A 14,796-nucleotide genomic window follows, 5' to 3' on the forward strand; every position below is an offset into this window, starting at 1 on the left:
CTTGGTATATAAAAACTTTGATTTATTTGCATCAGTAAAAAATAAGCCTTAGAGTTGAAAACAGTATTATAAAACAATTGTATTCTATAAATATTTTATTCATGAAAAATGGAAGTTTTGCTCCAAAATACCTGTAATGTAAAAAACAACAAAAAAGTGGTGAGCCAAACTATCATACTGCACACTATAGTTACTCTTAATCTCATGCTTGCAATACAAATTGAAGATAAATGCCTTACTTGAAAGGGATCTGTACATTAACAGTACCAAAGAGAATCTGTTAGCTGTATGTAGTCACAAGTTTATAAACTTGTAGATTGCTCCTAGAGAAGCTCTGTTTCTTGAATACAACATGTGTTTTGCTGCACCATCCACAAGGCAACACCAGAATACCTCAGCAGCTGCAGTGTTTAGATGGGGTTGTGTTTGTAGTGGGTGGCCTGACAACTATTGCTTTAGTCAAAGCTGGGAGAGATGCTGATAAAATGCCAGTTCATGTACCACATCTTCAGGGGTGCCTTGTTTGGTTTTTGTTTGGTTGTGGGGTTTTTGTATGTTTTTTTGTTTTTGTTTGTTTGTTTGTTTTGGGGGAGTTGTTTGTTTGTTTTTTATTGGGTTTCTTTGGTTTTTTTTTGAAAGATGCTTTGTCCATGTCTAGCTAGCACATGTATGAGGAGGTTTCCAGCTTGATTGCTGAAATGAAGTTTTGCTTCACGTGCTGCTGTAGATCTTGCCCCACAAGTCCTTGGATGCTAAGTAAATACTTATCACCACCAGTGGATGCTGGTGAACTGCAGCTTGAAACTGTAAAGAAATAAAATTATCATTTCTGAGTCCTCCCACTCTTACTTTTTCATCAACAGAATTACATTTAGGCATGCAAAGTGCCAGTTTTCTGCTTTCATACTTCCTGTTTGTTTCTATTCTGGGAGGTTACTGCCAGCAGAACAGACAAATTCAAAATACACGCAAAAGATGTATTTGTATTTTATGCAGTTGGGAAGGAGCTACACTTCAGATGAGGGGGAAGACTGGCCTGCAGAGTTTGCCCTGGTTATGATCTTTGCAGTATCTTCCTGGGTGACTTTCCAACTTGATATGGGATGGTGCACCTGTCTGTGGGATTAGAAAGTGGATCTGTTTTGATATCTGAGCTGTTCACAACGGGTACAACTGCTTTGCCACCTCAAGCTCACAAACACCTCACAAACTCATCTATTCACTGCAAGTTACTTCTTTATATTCAAACCCCACCTTAACCATAGCAATTACAGTTTCCTTGTCTTTGTGACATAAAATGGCACTGAACATATTAAGGGGTGGTTGTGATTAAGGCACTAGACTAAAATTTAGGAGTTCATATCCAGAGGTATCCCTTGTACAGCATAAGACAATCCTCGGTTCTCCCATCATGGTGGTGTGCAGGAAGGGTTAAAAATCCTGTGTGAAGGTAAAGTGCCAAGATACCACCATCATGAAAACTGTAAAAAAACCTCCAAACTATTCTTACCAAAATAGGGCTACTTTTTGGGTCATGCTTTGAACTAAATATGCATATGAAAACATGTCAAAGTAAATTCATTAAATTACATTGAAGTTGTGTCTTAATTGGGATGGTAAATTATGTGAGCAAGAGCCAGTAAATTCTGAAACTATTCCAGTGGGTGCTGTAAAAGCCTAGGATTAATCAACTATAAATAACTTTTGTTTTTATTAACAAGACTCTCTCTGCACTCCTCAGTGAAATTACAATAAATTCCTTCAAACTGCATAAATCAGAATATAAACCTGTTTTGGGGAGAAAGGGATTCTTGGTGGCAGTATTATCTTTTTTATGAAAAAAAGAAACGTCTTCAGGTTCCTCAGGATTTATAATGTTGTTTGATTGGGCTATTACAAAAGTAATCAGGATTAAGACTTGCACCCTGGAAACTAGAGGTGATGAGATTACATGATAATTAGAGGTGATTTAGAAGATCAAAGCTTTTTTGAGATTTTTAAGATCCCTACTTTTATTCCTTTAGAATTAGTTATTTTGTTTTAAGTTACATTTGACCTAATTCTGTCTGCTTGTGTTCTACCCACTTAGTGAAGAGATTTTTCTTTGATTACGCCATTGATGGTTTTGCAAGAAAACTCAGTTGGTTAAGGATGTTACCTCCCCCTAGGAGATGCTGCAACAGCTGCTTTTTACATGACTGAAACAGTGATGCTATCTTAAATAAATAGCATATCAAATAATGGTAGTTTCTGATAGGTTTTTTTACTCCTTTATCTAAACAGTGAAACAAAGGACTTGGGTATAGGTTCTATATCAAGCCAATCTGCCTCAGACTCACCCAGCTGCAAAGTGTTTCTTCTGTTCAGTGTAGATCTTTCAGTCGAACCATGAAAGGAGAAGCAGATGACTTTCATTGGATTGTTTTTTTGCATGATAAAAGCCTGATATGCCGTGATACGGTTTTCCAAAAAGTGAAGCCAAATTTTGGGGGCTTGCTTCCTGTCTTCAGGGCCTAAGGCCTTGCTAGTGCCTCTGCCTTGGTGGGTACTTCTGCCATTAGTCCCTCTGCAGCCCCTGGCCTACAACATAAAGCTCAGGGTGGGAAGTGGATCTCTTAGACTCTTTCATTTCAGGAGTACAAGGGCTGTTCCAAGAGTCATCTGCTTTTCTAGGGCTCTCCTCCAAGCTGTAGAAGGAAAGATGCTTAAGTTAAGAGGCTAATGAATTGTGACTTTTTAAAAGAGTGCTGATTATACCATGTTAACCCATAAAGCACAAATGCTGCATGCTGCTGTCATTCTCTGCCCTCCTCCGGTATACACAGTCTTTATATGCACTGTCCAGATTTTATTCTTGTGATGCCAAAAGCACTGTACTGTCCCCTCCCAAAATTATCTTGGGAAGTAAAAATTTTGTATGTTTAAGAGGGGCTCCATGTGAATCTGCATTCACTTGCAGATAGAAACAGATTTGAGTAAAGTGTTTTGTTCCCGACTCTACTGGAGGGAAGGTCCCTGCTTGCCATGGTTACAGTGATTTCTGAGTATGCCAGCATGACTGTGGGATGTGTATTGTGGTGCTATAAGTCTACCACTCTGGAGACAGAAGAACAGGGACACAGAAAGTGTGAGTGATGTTCCTGAGTCACAGTGGCACTAGTCATGAATATCATAGAATATCATAGAATCGTAGAATCATAGAATTGGCTGTGTTGGAAGGGACCTCAGAGATCATCAAGTCCAACCCTTGACCCACTACCGCTGCAGTTACCAGACCATGGCACTGAGTGCCACATCCAGTCTCTTTTTAAATATCTCCAGGGATGGAGAATCCACTGCTTCCAGGGGCAGCCCATTCCAATGCTTGATCACCCTCTCAGTAAAGAAATTCTTTCTAATATCTAACCTAAATATATGTGCCTTCACGCTGAAATGTGCTGAAATGTGTGTAACTAATTGAAGTGGTTTAAGTTCAACATGGGGAAATATTACAGAGCTATCTGGGAATCATTATTGTATTTGAAATATGTATGCTGCTAAACTGAATTGGCTTTCAACTACAAAGAAACTGTTATGTTCCTATTCTGACTAACAGTACTTTAGTGATTTGAACTGTTGAATGAAGATATTTGGGATACATGACCAGTCATGAAACTAATGCAGAATCAAATATTCCCCAGTTGCAGAAGGTGTCACTTGGGCTACTTGCTTTGGCCCTGATTCAGTCAACCCAATCCATCCTCAAGCTGCCTTGAACAATATCTTACAGGCAAGAGCATTTAATCTCCCTATTTAATCCTTGTTATGTCTTCATAAGATGCCAATAACTGCTGATTGCTGTCAAATGACCAGGCTTAAAAACCAGTTAGTTCAGTCTCTCCATCCACAGATTGTCCCAGTGTGAACCAGTTGTATTGACTTTGAGCTCCAAAACGTGAAAGTGAAACTCTTGCCCAGCTACCCTAATACTAACCCCAAAAGCTCTAGCACCAGCTCTAGTTTGGGCTAACAGTGTTTTAAGTACGGATATCCCTTAGAAAATGGGATAGGCAGGAGACATCCTTGGCAAAAGAGCCTTCTACAAAAGCAGTGATTATGCATGAGACATGCAAATTTGCACACAACACTGGACATTTGCCTGGTAATGCTAGCTGGCAAAATGAGGTGGAAGTCACCCTTTTTTGGTGTTTCTGCTAAAATATGCTGGGCGGGAGAGGGGGCTTTGCTGCCTTATGAGGAACATGTTGCTTGCACACACCCTTGATGGACTATCTTCAGCAATCTGTTTCTCAGAAAATGGATGTTTTAATTGGGCACAGAAGAAGTGGAGCAATATACCTGGGAGTTTAAGAGCATGGGAGAAACTGCCTAACTCACTGATTTTCAAAATGTTTTACCTATAAGAGTGATGTTATTACAGGAGTGTCTCTGTCTCCCCTTCCTGTGAAAAAAAAGACAAGGGAAGGAATGAAAGAAAGGAGACTGACAGCGGGGTGGGAATGGCTTGTAAATTTGAGACCAGATGCAGACATGGATAGAATAATGAAGCAGACAAAGCTGACTTCACACAGTATGTATCAATGAGAGGAAACCCAGCAACAATGTACAGGACTTTTAGGAAATCTTCAAATGTCAGAATATAGTGCAGTGTTAGAATTAGGAATTACAAAATGGTTTGTATTTCCCAGCGTTTTCTGCATGCATTGGCAATGTGGGAAACTTAGTCCTCATTCTACCTTTGAAGAGGAAATATACTCTTGACATTGACTTCAGTATGCACAACTGTCCCTGTACTTGCAATGGACTGCTTGTCCAATTGTGCAATTACCAGTGCACTTTTATCTCCTGCTAGGGTTTTGTATTGCAATCCCTATTCATGGGGACAAGTCATGTGATTTCAGCTGTTCTGGGGCAAGAGTGAAACTATTCCTCACTTGAATAAAATTTACTTGAGAAGGGTCTTAATCCTCTTGTAGCTTAGAGCTTAATAGACTTAAACATCCTGCTAAGAAACTATAATAGCAACATTTTGTATCTCCAGGCTGTTTGATCCTTGAGAATTCCCAAATATCCATTTCCGTTTCCTGGCTGATTTTGTAATTTTTATTTTTTTTTAAGTGGTAGAGAAAATTTAAAGCTAAGAGCAGGTTTTATAAAATCAGGATAGTTTTAAAACCAACGGCTGCAAATGTGGAATTGTGTGTTTTGATGCTTCAGTTTCTTTAAACTGATTTTTTCAGAGCAATGAATCTTCAGTAGCCATGGGAGGTTTTCCCATTTTAAAAACTGGGTTTGGGTTGTGGATCCTAAATCAGCACCTGAATCCAAAAGCCTACATGAGAAGCTCGAAATTTCAAGTCCTAGTTACATCCATACAAATCCTTGCCTACCCATTATCTGTCTGCCATTCTTGCCAGCTGATTTGAAACATTCTAGTACAGGTTTCAGCTGAACAGTCTACTGGCTTAGAGGCTGATGTTAGGAGTGATACCCTTCCACTTGGTGCAAGGCTACCCATTTATAACCTGAGTGTTACTTCAGAACTTTCAAGAATTGAATGTGGAGTCCTTAGCACCCATGAAAATAAGGGGAGTTCTGTGCCATAAAAACAGCACTGAATTTTCCCTGGGGTGGCTGATGTGCTTGAGCAAGCCATGGAGAGGTAATTCTTCCCTTTATTCAAACTGGTAGTCTACTGAGATCTGAAGCAAGATAGAATAGGCTAGGCTAGGCTGGGCTAGACTAGAATATTTCAGTTGGAAGGAACCTATAGTGACCATCTTGTCCACCTACGGTGTTGTCTTTGCCCAGCCATCTGTTCTGCACATGAACAGGCCACATTTTTAGGCAATCTCTTAACAACATTAAATTCTCATGAGAAGTTTAGGAAGCCGATGCAAAGCTGTACTTATGCTTTCTCGGCCTAAAGCGGAAAGTTTCTTACCTTGCTTGGTTAAGCATGGGTTCACTGACAGCTGTTGCAGGAGCTGGAAGACGGAACTGGACCCCTGGTTGGCAGTCAGAGAAACTTCTCAGAAATTGCTGAGGACCTGCAGCACCCAGGGAGAGCTTTCTGGTCCTGTCTCCAGGCTGCTGGAAAAGCAGACTGCTCTTTTGGGAAAGTGGTGAAGCTTCAGGCTGGCGGGCCACCTCTGCAGCGGGTTTGTTGGGTTCCAGTGAAGGTCTGGCCTCAAATAAGGAAGAAGTGGCCCGGCAAAATATCGAACGGACATTGCTGCTCCTCTTGGAGGAGGAGAGCTGGTGCTCCTCCCCAGCACCCAGCCCAGCTCTCGGCCCCTTGTGGAAGCGGGATGGGGAGGTTGGTGGAGAGGGGGTGATGAGAAATGGAGGGGGGCTTGGGTCTCGGTTGTAGGCTGGGGAGCCCAGCACTCGCTGCAGCACTGGGGAGCTTTGCTTGTGCCCTGTGGGAGGGCTGAGTGGCTTTCGCTGTGGTGGTGGAGAGGGCAGCTTCTTCTGCAAAGGTGGGCTGGGCATCCTGGGGCTGGAGAGGGGACTGGGTTTCCTCTGCGTGGTGGGTGAGCTGGGCTGTGGATTGCTCAAAGCCTGCAGAGAGTGCCGGTGGTATGTTGGCGGGCTGAAAAAACGTTTCTCAGTTGGTGGAGAAGGAGTTCTTGTTGGACAGACCTTCCTGGCAAATACTGACCCTTTTTCATTTCTCCTGGGTGAACTGGGAGAACTATGCCTCTGGGATTGTACTGAAGTCGCAGGTGAACTAGGCTCTTTGCTTTCTGAGCTGCTGCTGCCTGATTTTGACACCCCACTGGGATTTTGAAGAGGAATAATTTTATGGGTTTGCTTGTACAAGTCTGCAGCCTCTTTTCTCTGGGTCGCCAATATCTCCTCCTGGCTAGGGATGCGCACATTTGTAGGGTTCAGCTCTAGAGAGTACCTTTTTGGCTTCTCTTCCCCTGATCCAGTATTCCTTAGACCTTTGTTAGTGATCACAGTAGGTCTGTTGATATTTTTACTTGGCAATAAGTCAATGGACTGAAGGGAGGCTTTAATTTTGGGTGAAACTTTTGATCTCTTTGTAGCATGGAGTTCTGTTTGTACAGGATTTTTGGCATCTTCTGAAGAGTTTCCTTCTATTCTTGAAGCTTCTTCAGGCTCAGGTAAGTCAAAAAAATTGTCCATTAGCATTTCAGATGGTGGGGGCGGCAGATTCTCAATGTCTTCATCAGTCTCTTCCTTTGCGTCCTTTAATTCTTCAGCTGGTGCAGAAAGGGCGTTTGGGAAGTCTGAAGGAATTCCATTGGTGTTTGAAGGGTTTGTTTCTTCTACTGGTGAAATGCGATGCTTAAGATTTAAGGGTGCCAGGCCTCTCTGGAACGGAATGGTAGGCGGGATGACCGGAAGTTCAAATTTTCTGATGCACTTGATCGGTCCTAAAGATCTTAAAGGTGCGACTTTCACAAGATCATCAGAAGGACTGAATGTTTCAATAAGCTTTTTGACAGACTGTCGAGGGGCACAGATGCTGCCACTGGATATTTTTGTTCCAGGAGGCTCCTTTTCTTTGCTTTCTGATGTCTCCTGGGCGGGCACAGTAGCTCTAAAAGGCTTCCTGCCTCTTTTCTGATTCAGCTGATGGGCAGGATTTTGATCAGCCGTGGACAAAGGGACTTTATCCTGGTTAGGCAGGATGCTGAAATTTTTTGAGAGGCAGGCCCTCAGTTTGCTAGAGGACCTGGATGTAATTTGCTCATCCTGCAGACAGGGTGCTCTTCTTGACTCCCAAGGATCTGGGTTGTTATCTGTATCCTTCTTTTCATAAAACATTTCCAGCCTCTTGCTCAGCTCTTTTTGAGTTCTTTGAAGCTCTAGGAGGGTTGGATCCTCTGCCTGGCTTCTGAGAGACTCCTCTGACCTGGACCGTCTTTGTTTCCTGAAGGTTTTCTGGCTGCCTGTTGCTGTACTGGGTCTTGTTGTCAGGACTGCTCTTCCACTCTCATCCTCTATCCATTCCTTATGCCCAGATTTATCTGGGACAAACTTGATTTTTTCACTGATGGCATCTTTCATCTTCAGAATAATTTCCTCTGTTTCTGCATTCTCTGTCCTCTTGATGGACTGCCTCTGTGTGCTATCAGGGACTGCAGGTGAAGACAAGGGCCTCTTCGGCAGATCATCCTTCCCCACTTCCGATAAGCTTGTGTTGTCATCATCTTCCCCTTGGGTGCTTCCATCATCATCATCATCATAATCAGAAGGGAAATGTGTTGGTTCACAGATTTTGAAATGTTCATCTTCCTGAGTAGAGTCAGACTGGAAGGAATTATAAGAATGGCTTTTGCTCAAGAATGCATATTGAGGCGTGGCAGAAGCTCCTTCTGGTACTCCACCCTGACAAGAATCGGCTCCCCTGCTTTGCATGGCTGAACAAAATATATCTGTAAAATGCCTTTCAAGTGCACAGTCATGGGATGCAGCTGTGCTCGGTGACACTGTGCCATCCTGCACGTGCTCCACTGTTCTGGCATGCTTTTGGGACAGATGTCCATGTGGGTAGGAATCATAGCTTGCCTGTCCTCCATGCTGGCTGAGAGCACCGAACTCTTTCAGGGATTCACTGTCCACGCCAATGCCACTGTCCTCAGAATAGAGAGTTCTGTCATCACCATGGGACTGAGAGCGTCCCACTGCTGAGGCTTCAAGCAGCCTTACTGCTCGTAGCAGACGTTCATCAAAGCTTTGCTTTGCTTTCAGTTTTCCTTCCAATTTGCTTGCAGCAGACTGCAGGTATCCGCATGTCTCTTGCAGGGCGTCGGAGGTGAGCAAGGCCAGCGTCCCACTCAGTAACTTCATTTTATTGACTGTGTATTGCAGTAGCTGTTGCAGAAGATCAGGGTGCTCCTTCAAATCACCTGTTTCAACTGGCCATGCCAGGTTCCCACCTACATCTTTGAGAAGATTTTCCCCATCACTGGCAATTTCTTCTAGGAGCTGGTTGATTTCATCAAAGCGAAGCATGAGGAAGCTTACCATTTGCTGTAGGAAGAGCTGAGTTTGGGTAGCCTGGCTGGCCATGTGAATTATAGTTTCATACTTAGAGAGGTTAGGATTTAAGAAGGCATATGCACTCTGATGAGCCTTAACAAGCACTTCTGGGAAATCTACTTTTTCCTCTGTCTCACAAGGGGCCAAAAGGGACTTTTCTTTAATTTTTCTAGGTCGACTTTGCTTTTCCAACTTATGATTTTTTTGCTTCTTTCCTTTCTTTGGCATTTGCTTTGCATTGCTTTCATTCTTGTCATCCCAAATGAAAGCTGATCCTTCTGATTCACAGGAGTTTTGCTTTCTGATCTGTATGGCCTCAGTTATGTGTTTTTGAGACTCAATCAGTTCAGACATAACAACTTCAGCATCTATTGCTCTCCTTTCAATTTTGTCTTCCCTGGAAATCTGGCTATGTGAATGATCCTTGGAAGATAACAGCAAATTATCATTTTTGTCCTGCTCTGACAGTTTATCCTCCTTTTCTCCCATGTATTCTCTCCCATATTGGTGGAGTTCATCAGAATTGTAGCAAGATGAACCTTTAACCAGCATAGGTATTCCTTTATCTCCTGGATCAATATGCAAAATCCTTTTAGGTTTATTCAAACTCTTAAGACCAGTTCTTGCAATAGTATTAGCAAGCTCACTGTGAGAGGGAGTGCAGCCCATCTTTTCTCTATCTCTGGTTTTATTTTTGATTAAAAATCCAGGTGAATTAGGGAAAACACAACAAAGAATCAAACTCACTGTTTCATCCCGAACTGCAGGCTGGCTTTTTTCTCACGAGTTTTCCATCACAGTCCCAGTTTTGTTCTCAGTTTTCATTGTTTGCCTCAAAATCTCATGTGCCTAGTGCCTAGGATCTGCTCTAGAAGTTGTGCACTGTTCCATTATACATTCCAATTCAGGTTTTCTTCTTTGATTCAAAAAAGAAGTGTGAAATCTCTGCTGGATTTAGAGCTAATGGATTAAGAGGACTTGCGTGCCTTACTTCTGTCTTGACAGATGTCTTCTACAAATAAGATTTAAAGCTCATTAGAGTAAGCAGGCACCAGCCAGTCAGCACTCACGTTGTATTTATAAAGACAGATTTTTTTTTTTTTTTTGCACTATATTGGGAGGCAAGAGGACTGGGTACCTGTCCCCCTTTTTGGCCCTTGTTGCAAAAACAACATAATATTGAATGCAGAGATGAAAAGGAAGAGACTGTCTTTTGAAGACTTTTTAAAGGGAAACAATTTGAACAGGTATGGAAATGCCATTAGGTACTCTTTAACCAAGAGAAATGTGACCTTGTCCAATTATGTACCCACTGGAGAGTAAGACTCAAAACCAAATGGGTTAGAGATGCCTGTTAGATTTCTGCCTTGAAAGTCTTAAAAATTTCTCCTGCTTGCAAGTGACATGCTGCTCACTTTTTCCTTCTAAGACTTCCAAACAAGGCTTTTTTTTGGTTTTTTCCCCCTCAGGTGATCATTCTTGGAAAGTATTTTTTTTTCTCTTCTAGGTAGCTTCCCAGCCTGAAAATCCAAACTACATAACAGGATTTGTAGAATAAGTTTTGCATGTATTGTTAAGATGGTGTCTGCATCTAATGGATATAAACTATAAAATTTCAGATTAAAAAAAAAAAAGCAAATGAAAATTAAGTTTTTCCTTTCTCTGAGTGTCTTGTGATAAATTCTTTTTTTTATAAAAGTGACTTCCTTGCCATTATTCATTAACAGAATAAAACTTGAAGAAAAAAAGCTGCTGCCTGGCAGTATGGTGTGCCAAGGCAGCCATCCTGGGGTGAGTCCTAATGTGTGTGGAGCAGACATTGACTCTGGAGAGAGGATGATCTCCTTTCACTGCCTGGGCACTAATGAGAGAGGCTCATTAATGAGAGTGGCTGTTGGTGAAGAGCTATGCTCGAGGCTGTGGATCCAGAAATGGGAGCTGGAAGTTGAGGAGCTGGGGGCTGGTATGCCTCAGCAGGAACTGCAGAGGGCAAATTACATGTTGGGGTGCTGGCTGGTGCTTGGAGGAAGGAAGGGTGGCATGTACCTCAGGAGATAATTGGCAGGGATGGGAAGACTGGCAAGGAGCAGAAGCCTTTGTTGTAAGAGAGAGATGTCTGTGGTTAGTTACACAACTCCTTGTCTCACACCTGTCTCTGAGGGTAGCTCCTGGAGGAGTATCCATTGTCTTTTGAACATGTTTGCTGTCACAAAGCCACACTGGAAGTGGTGTATTAGTGTGGTCACTTTCAGAACCTCTCTGCTGCCCTACTCCTTGCTCTAGAGTGGCTTGACTTGAAGTTTCAGTGTCTTCCAAAGCCATTTAAATGATCCCTTTCCTCTGACACATAAACTTGTGTAGATGATTGAACTGGTTAATAATCCCCTGTTTCTGCCCACAGGAGAAAAAAGAAGTGAAATAATATTTTAGTTAAAACCTACTTGTTGCACACAAGGATTGTTTCCTCATCTTCTTCCCAAGGTGGTCAGAGCTGCTGCAGCCCATTACTTTGAATTCTCCAGGTGCTCAGCAACTCTGCAGCCCATGGCAGCTACAAATGAGTTAGGCAGGAGAGGCTGAACAGACTTTTATTTCAATCACATCCCGGCACATAGGAGTGGCTGACAAAGATATTATGTAAAAGGTGCAGAATGAGGCTTAAATATTTTTAAAAAATCTTCCATTGCAGGGCCCAGGGGTGCAAGTCAGGACATACAGGGGTTTTGTCAGGCAAAAGTGTCAAGTCTCCTTTGCAATTGCAGCACTAAGTAACAGGATTCACTCTGAGCTACAACTTTTGGGTGTTTTCCCTTTAGTGCTCCAACCAGAAGGATGTTCTAGAATGCAAGATGCTTTTCTGTGGTGCTTGCATAAAAGTATTTACAATTTTGTTCACACACCATTTTCCATGGTTTATGGCAGATGGCAACCATACCCTCTGTCTCAGCTTTCGCTCTCCTGCATTAAACAAGCCATGCTCTGGCAGCTTCCTAAAATAGACTGGGGTTTTTTTTTGTTTTGTTTTGTTTTTTACTGTGCAAGCAAATAATATCTGAAAAGCTGTATTATCTGCCTCTTGCTGAAAAAGGGTGGTTACAATTGTGTGCAATTTCCCAAGGGGATAGCAGACCTGCTGGCATGCCTACTTCCCTGCCACAACTCTCCAGTTATGCATCCAAAGACATGTGGTTTGTTTGTTGGTTTGGTTGTTTTTTTTTATGCCATTGCATTGCATTAGTAATGATGTTAATTTTGTAACTGTCAACTACAATTGCATCTTTCTCTTCCTCAGTCACATCCATGAGATGATCCTGTTCATCTTCTATTGGTTCATTCCTTTTTAATCACAGTTCTTTCTGTTTTTCTTTGTGTCATCAGTTTTCAGGGTTTTTTTCCTGCCAAAATCAGCGAAGGAAAACCTGAAAAAAAGATTAAATACCTCAGAATGTCATTGGTAATCTCCCTTTTCTTTGACTTTTCCAAAGTATGGAAAATGTTATAGAAATGGAACAACTATCTTAATTTTTCTGAGGCCATCTGTTACCACATTAACTAGCACAACTGCAGCTCAGTTTTCCATCAGTTTTCAGGTCTGTGGGATCCGAGAACACATACAGCTCTTGAGTTTTCCAGTACTTCATTTGAGGTAATTTCCACTTGTCATTCCCATTATTTATCCTGCCTCCCCTGTACAATTAAAAAACAAAAACAAGAACAAAAATTGGTTATAAACAGCAGTTATATTTAATTAATAGTGACACACACTGAGCACAAAAATATTGTGATCATGTTCCCCGACTTGACACCAGAAGACAATTTTTTCATGACGAGAACAGACGGACATTGGAACGATGCCCCCAGAGAGTCGGTGGGTTCCCCAACGCTGGGCGCTCGGCAATACAAGGTAAGATCCAGCTTGTCAAGGGCCATTCCATCTAAACCACGCTCCTGCCCAGAAGGCTTGGAACAGCTGATCCTTTAGGTGCCTTCCAGCCCGGCATTCTGTGATTCCATGACTTCTACCCCGGCGCTGCCGATGTGGTAACCGCTGGGGAGCCGCCCGCGTCCCCACGCCCCGTGCTTCGGGCACCTGCGCGGCGCCCCCGCCCTCACCTCCCACCCCTCCCGGCGCCGCCGCTGCCGCTGACAGACCGGGAGGGGGCGGGGCCACCAGGGAGGTGCTGGCCGCCGATTGGTCGGTGTGGTGAGGGGCGGGGCCGGAGCCGGGGCCAGGGCTGAGGCCGGGGCCTATCTTCAGCTGCGGGCAGGAGGCCCGAGGGCCGGCGGGTTACGCTCTCCCCGCCGAGAGGAGGTAGGGTGGGGGGCTCGCCCCCCTTCTTCCCTCCTTCTCATTCTTCCCTCCACCTTCTCATTCTGCCCTTCACCGTCTCATTCTCGCCCCCCATCCCCTCCCCCCCCCCCTTTCTTATTCTCCCTCCTCTTATTCTCCCCTCCTTCTCATTCTGCCCCCCCCTCCTTCTCATTCTGCCCCCCCTTCTCATTCTGCCCCCCCTTCTCATTCTCCTCCCTCCCTTTTCATTTTGTCCCCCCTTTTCATACTGCCCTCCCTCTTCTCATTCTCCCCACTCCCTCTCCCCTTTCCTTCTTTCCCGCTGCTCTTTCTCCCCTCTCTTCCTTCCCCTCCCCGCTACGAACCAGAACCGGCACCTGGTGCCCTCCCTTCCCTGCCGTACAGACCGTGGGGGCGGGCGGGCGGCCTGGGTTCGCCCCTGTTCCCTCCGTCCCTCAGGTGCGGACACCCTGATGGGCAGACGGGCGGGGGGTCAAGGCGGTAGCCCCGTGTGGGGAAGGGGAATGGGAAGCGGGGTTGCGGTGGATGGCGATGCGGTCGCAGCTCGGTGAGGTGAAGGCCAAGTCCCCCCGGGGGGGGAAGGGGTTTGCTGGCAACCGCCTCCGTGTTCGCGTCTGAGCTGTACCCGGCTCTGGGCTGTACCCGGCTCTCTGCTGGGGGAGCTTGGGAGGAGCGGGGCCAAGTGGGACAGCTTTCGAACCTGGCTTCCCGAAAGCTTCCCTTCAGCTTCCCAAAACCAAATGCAGTGTTCCGAGAAGGCCCTGCACACCAGAAGAAAGACCAGTCCTGAGCCTCCCATACCTCTGCTGTAGGTGTGATGGCAGAGGTAGTGTGTATGCAAAAGTCTTGTTCTCTGAACTTAGTTTTTCTTCTTAACCATATACAAGCATGCAGTAAGTGGGCCATGTACATGGTTATTGTCCAAAATAGCATCACAAGCTCTGCTGTCAAGGCCCTAGCATGCAATTGTATTTCATTACTTGAAGTGCATTTGTAAGGTTTTTTAAATAGCACTTGCAGGAAATCTTTAGTCGTGCTTTAACACAAATTACAAATTACAAAATCTTCAGTATAAAAAAAAAGTCGAATCCTGTATTATGCAACTCTTTGTATTTTTTTTTCCCCTGGTGATATTTCTGTTTTTTGTTCTCAGATTTAGTTCAGTTAGAAGAACGTATGGCTGGCAAATAGTAAGCATGATGTGCCCTGCTGTGCTAAGCTGTGCTTCGTGTGATAGTTTGTATGTAGGGAAATCATTGCTCTCCCTGAAGACCTTCCATTCCCTTTCACCAGGACTTCCTTACCTGACCCTGTATATCTTGGATATTATGAATGATGCAGGACATTGTGCTTTTGCTCAGAACAGAAGTCATTATGAGGATAGTGTCTGCTTGTCTTTCCCCTTTCTTTGGAATAGAGTCTTTCCCTTTTCCTTTTGTTTTTCCAGATACATGTGTATGACATAA

The 14,796-nt window shown here is 43.9% G+C and overlaps 1 protein-coding gene and 1 long non-coding RNA gene across 3 annotated transcripts; one reads left to right on the forward strand and one right to left on the reverse strand.

Moving 5' to 3' along the window:
* Positions 1-9,962, reverse strand: PCARE (photoreceptor cilium actin regulator). Of its 2 annotated transcripts, XR_011725099.1 has the most exons (3): positions 5,945-9,962; positions 2,340-2,687; positions 1-131 (listed from the first exon to the last, which is right to left on the reverse strand). XR_011725099.1 is itself a non-coding variant. In XM_071739844.1 (2 exons), exons 1-2 carry the CDS (start codon positions 9,685-9,687, stop codon positions 2,558-2,560), a joined length of 3,873 nt encoding a protein of 1,290 aa, XP_071595945.1. In that variant the 5' UTR covers positions 9,688-9,962; the 3' UTR covers positions 604-2,557. The 2 variants fall into 2 exon arrangements, 1 of the variants encoding a protein (XP_071595945.1); XM_071739844.1 differs by lacking the exon at positions 1-131 and having other exon boundaries at positions 604-2,687.
* Positions 9,963-10,144: 182 nt separating this feature from the next.
* Positions 10,145-10,679, forward strand: LOC139795502 (uncharacterized). Its single transcript, XR_011725524.1, has 2 exons — positions 10,145-10,265; positions 10,526-10,679. It is a non-coding gene; the product is annotated as an uncharacterized lncRNA (long non-coding RNA).
* The last annotated feature ends 4,117 nt before the right edge of the window (positions 10,680-14,796 follow it).

This window comes from Heliangelus exortis, chromosome 3 (genome assembly GCF_036169615.1).
Source record: "Heliangelus exortis chromosome 3, bHelExo1.hap1, whole genome shotgun sequence".
NCBI lineage: Eukaryota > Metazoa > Chordata > Aves > Apodiformes > Trochilidae > Heliangelus > Heliangelus exortis.

Coding starts and splice junctions, on each gene's coding strand:
- PCARE (XM_071739844.1), bottom strand. CDS start 9,687: ATGGGCTGCACTCCCTCTCACAGTGAGCTTGCTAATACTATTGCAAGA. Junction 2,688..5,944: donor CCCATGCTTAACCAAGCAAG/GTAAGAAACTTT, acceptor TTCCTTCTACAG/CTTGGAGGAGAGCCCTAGAA.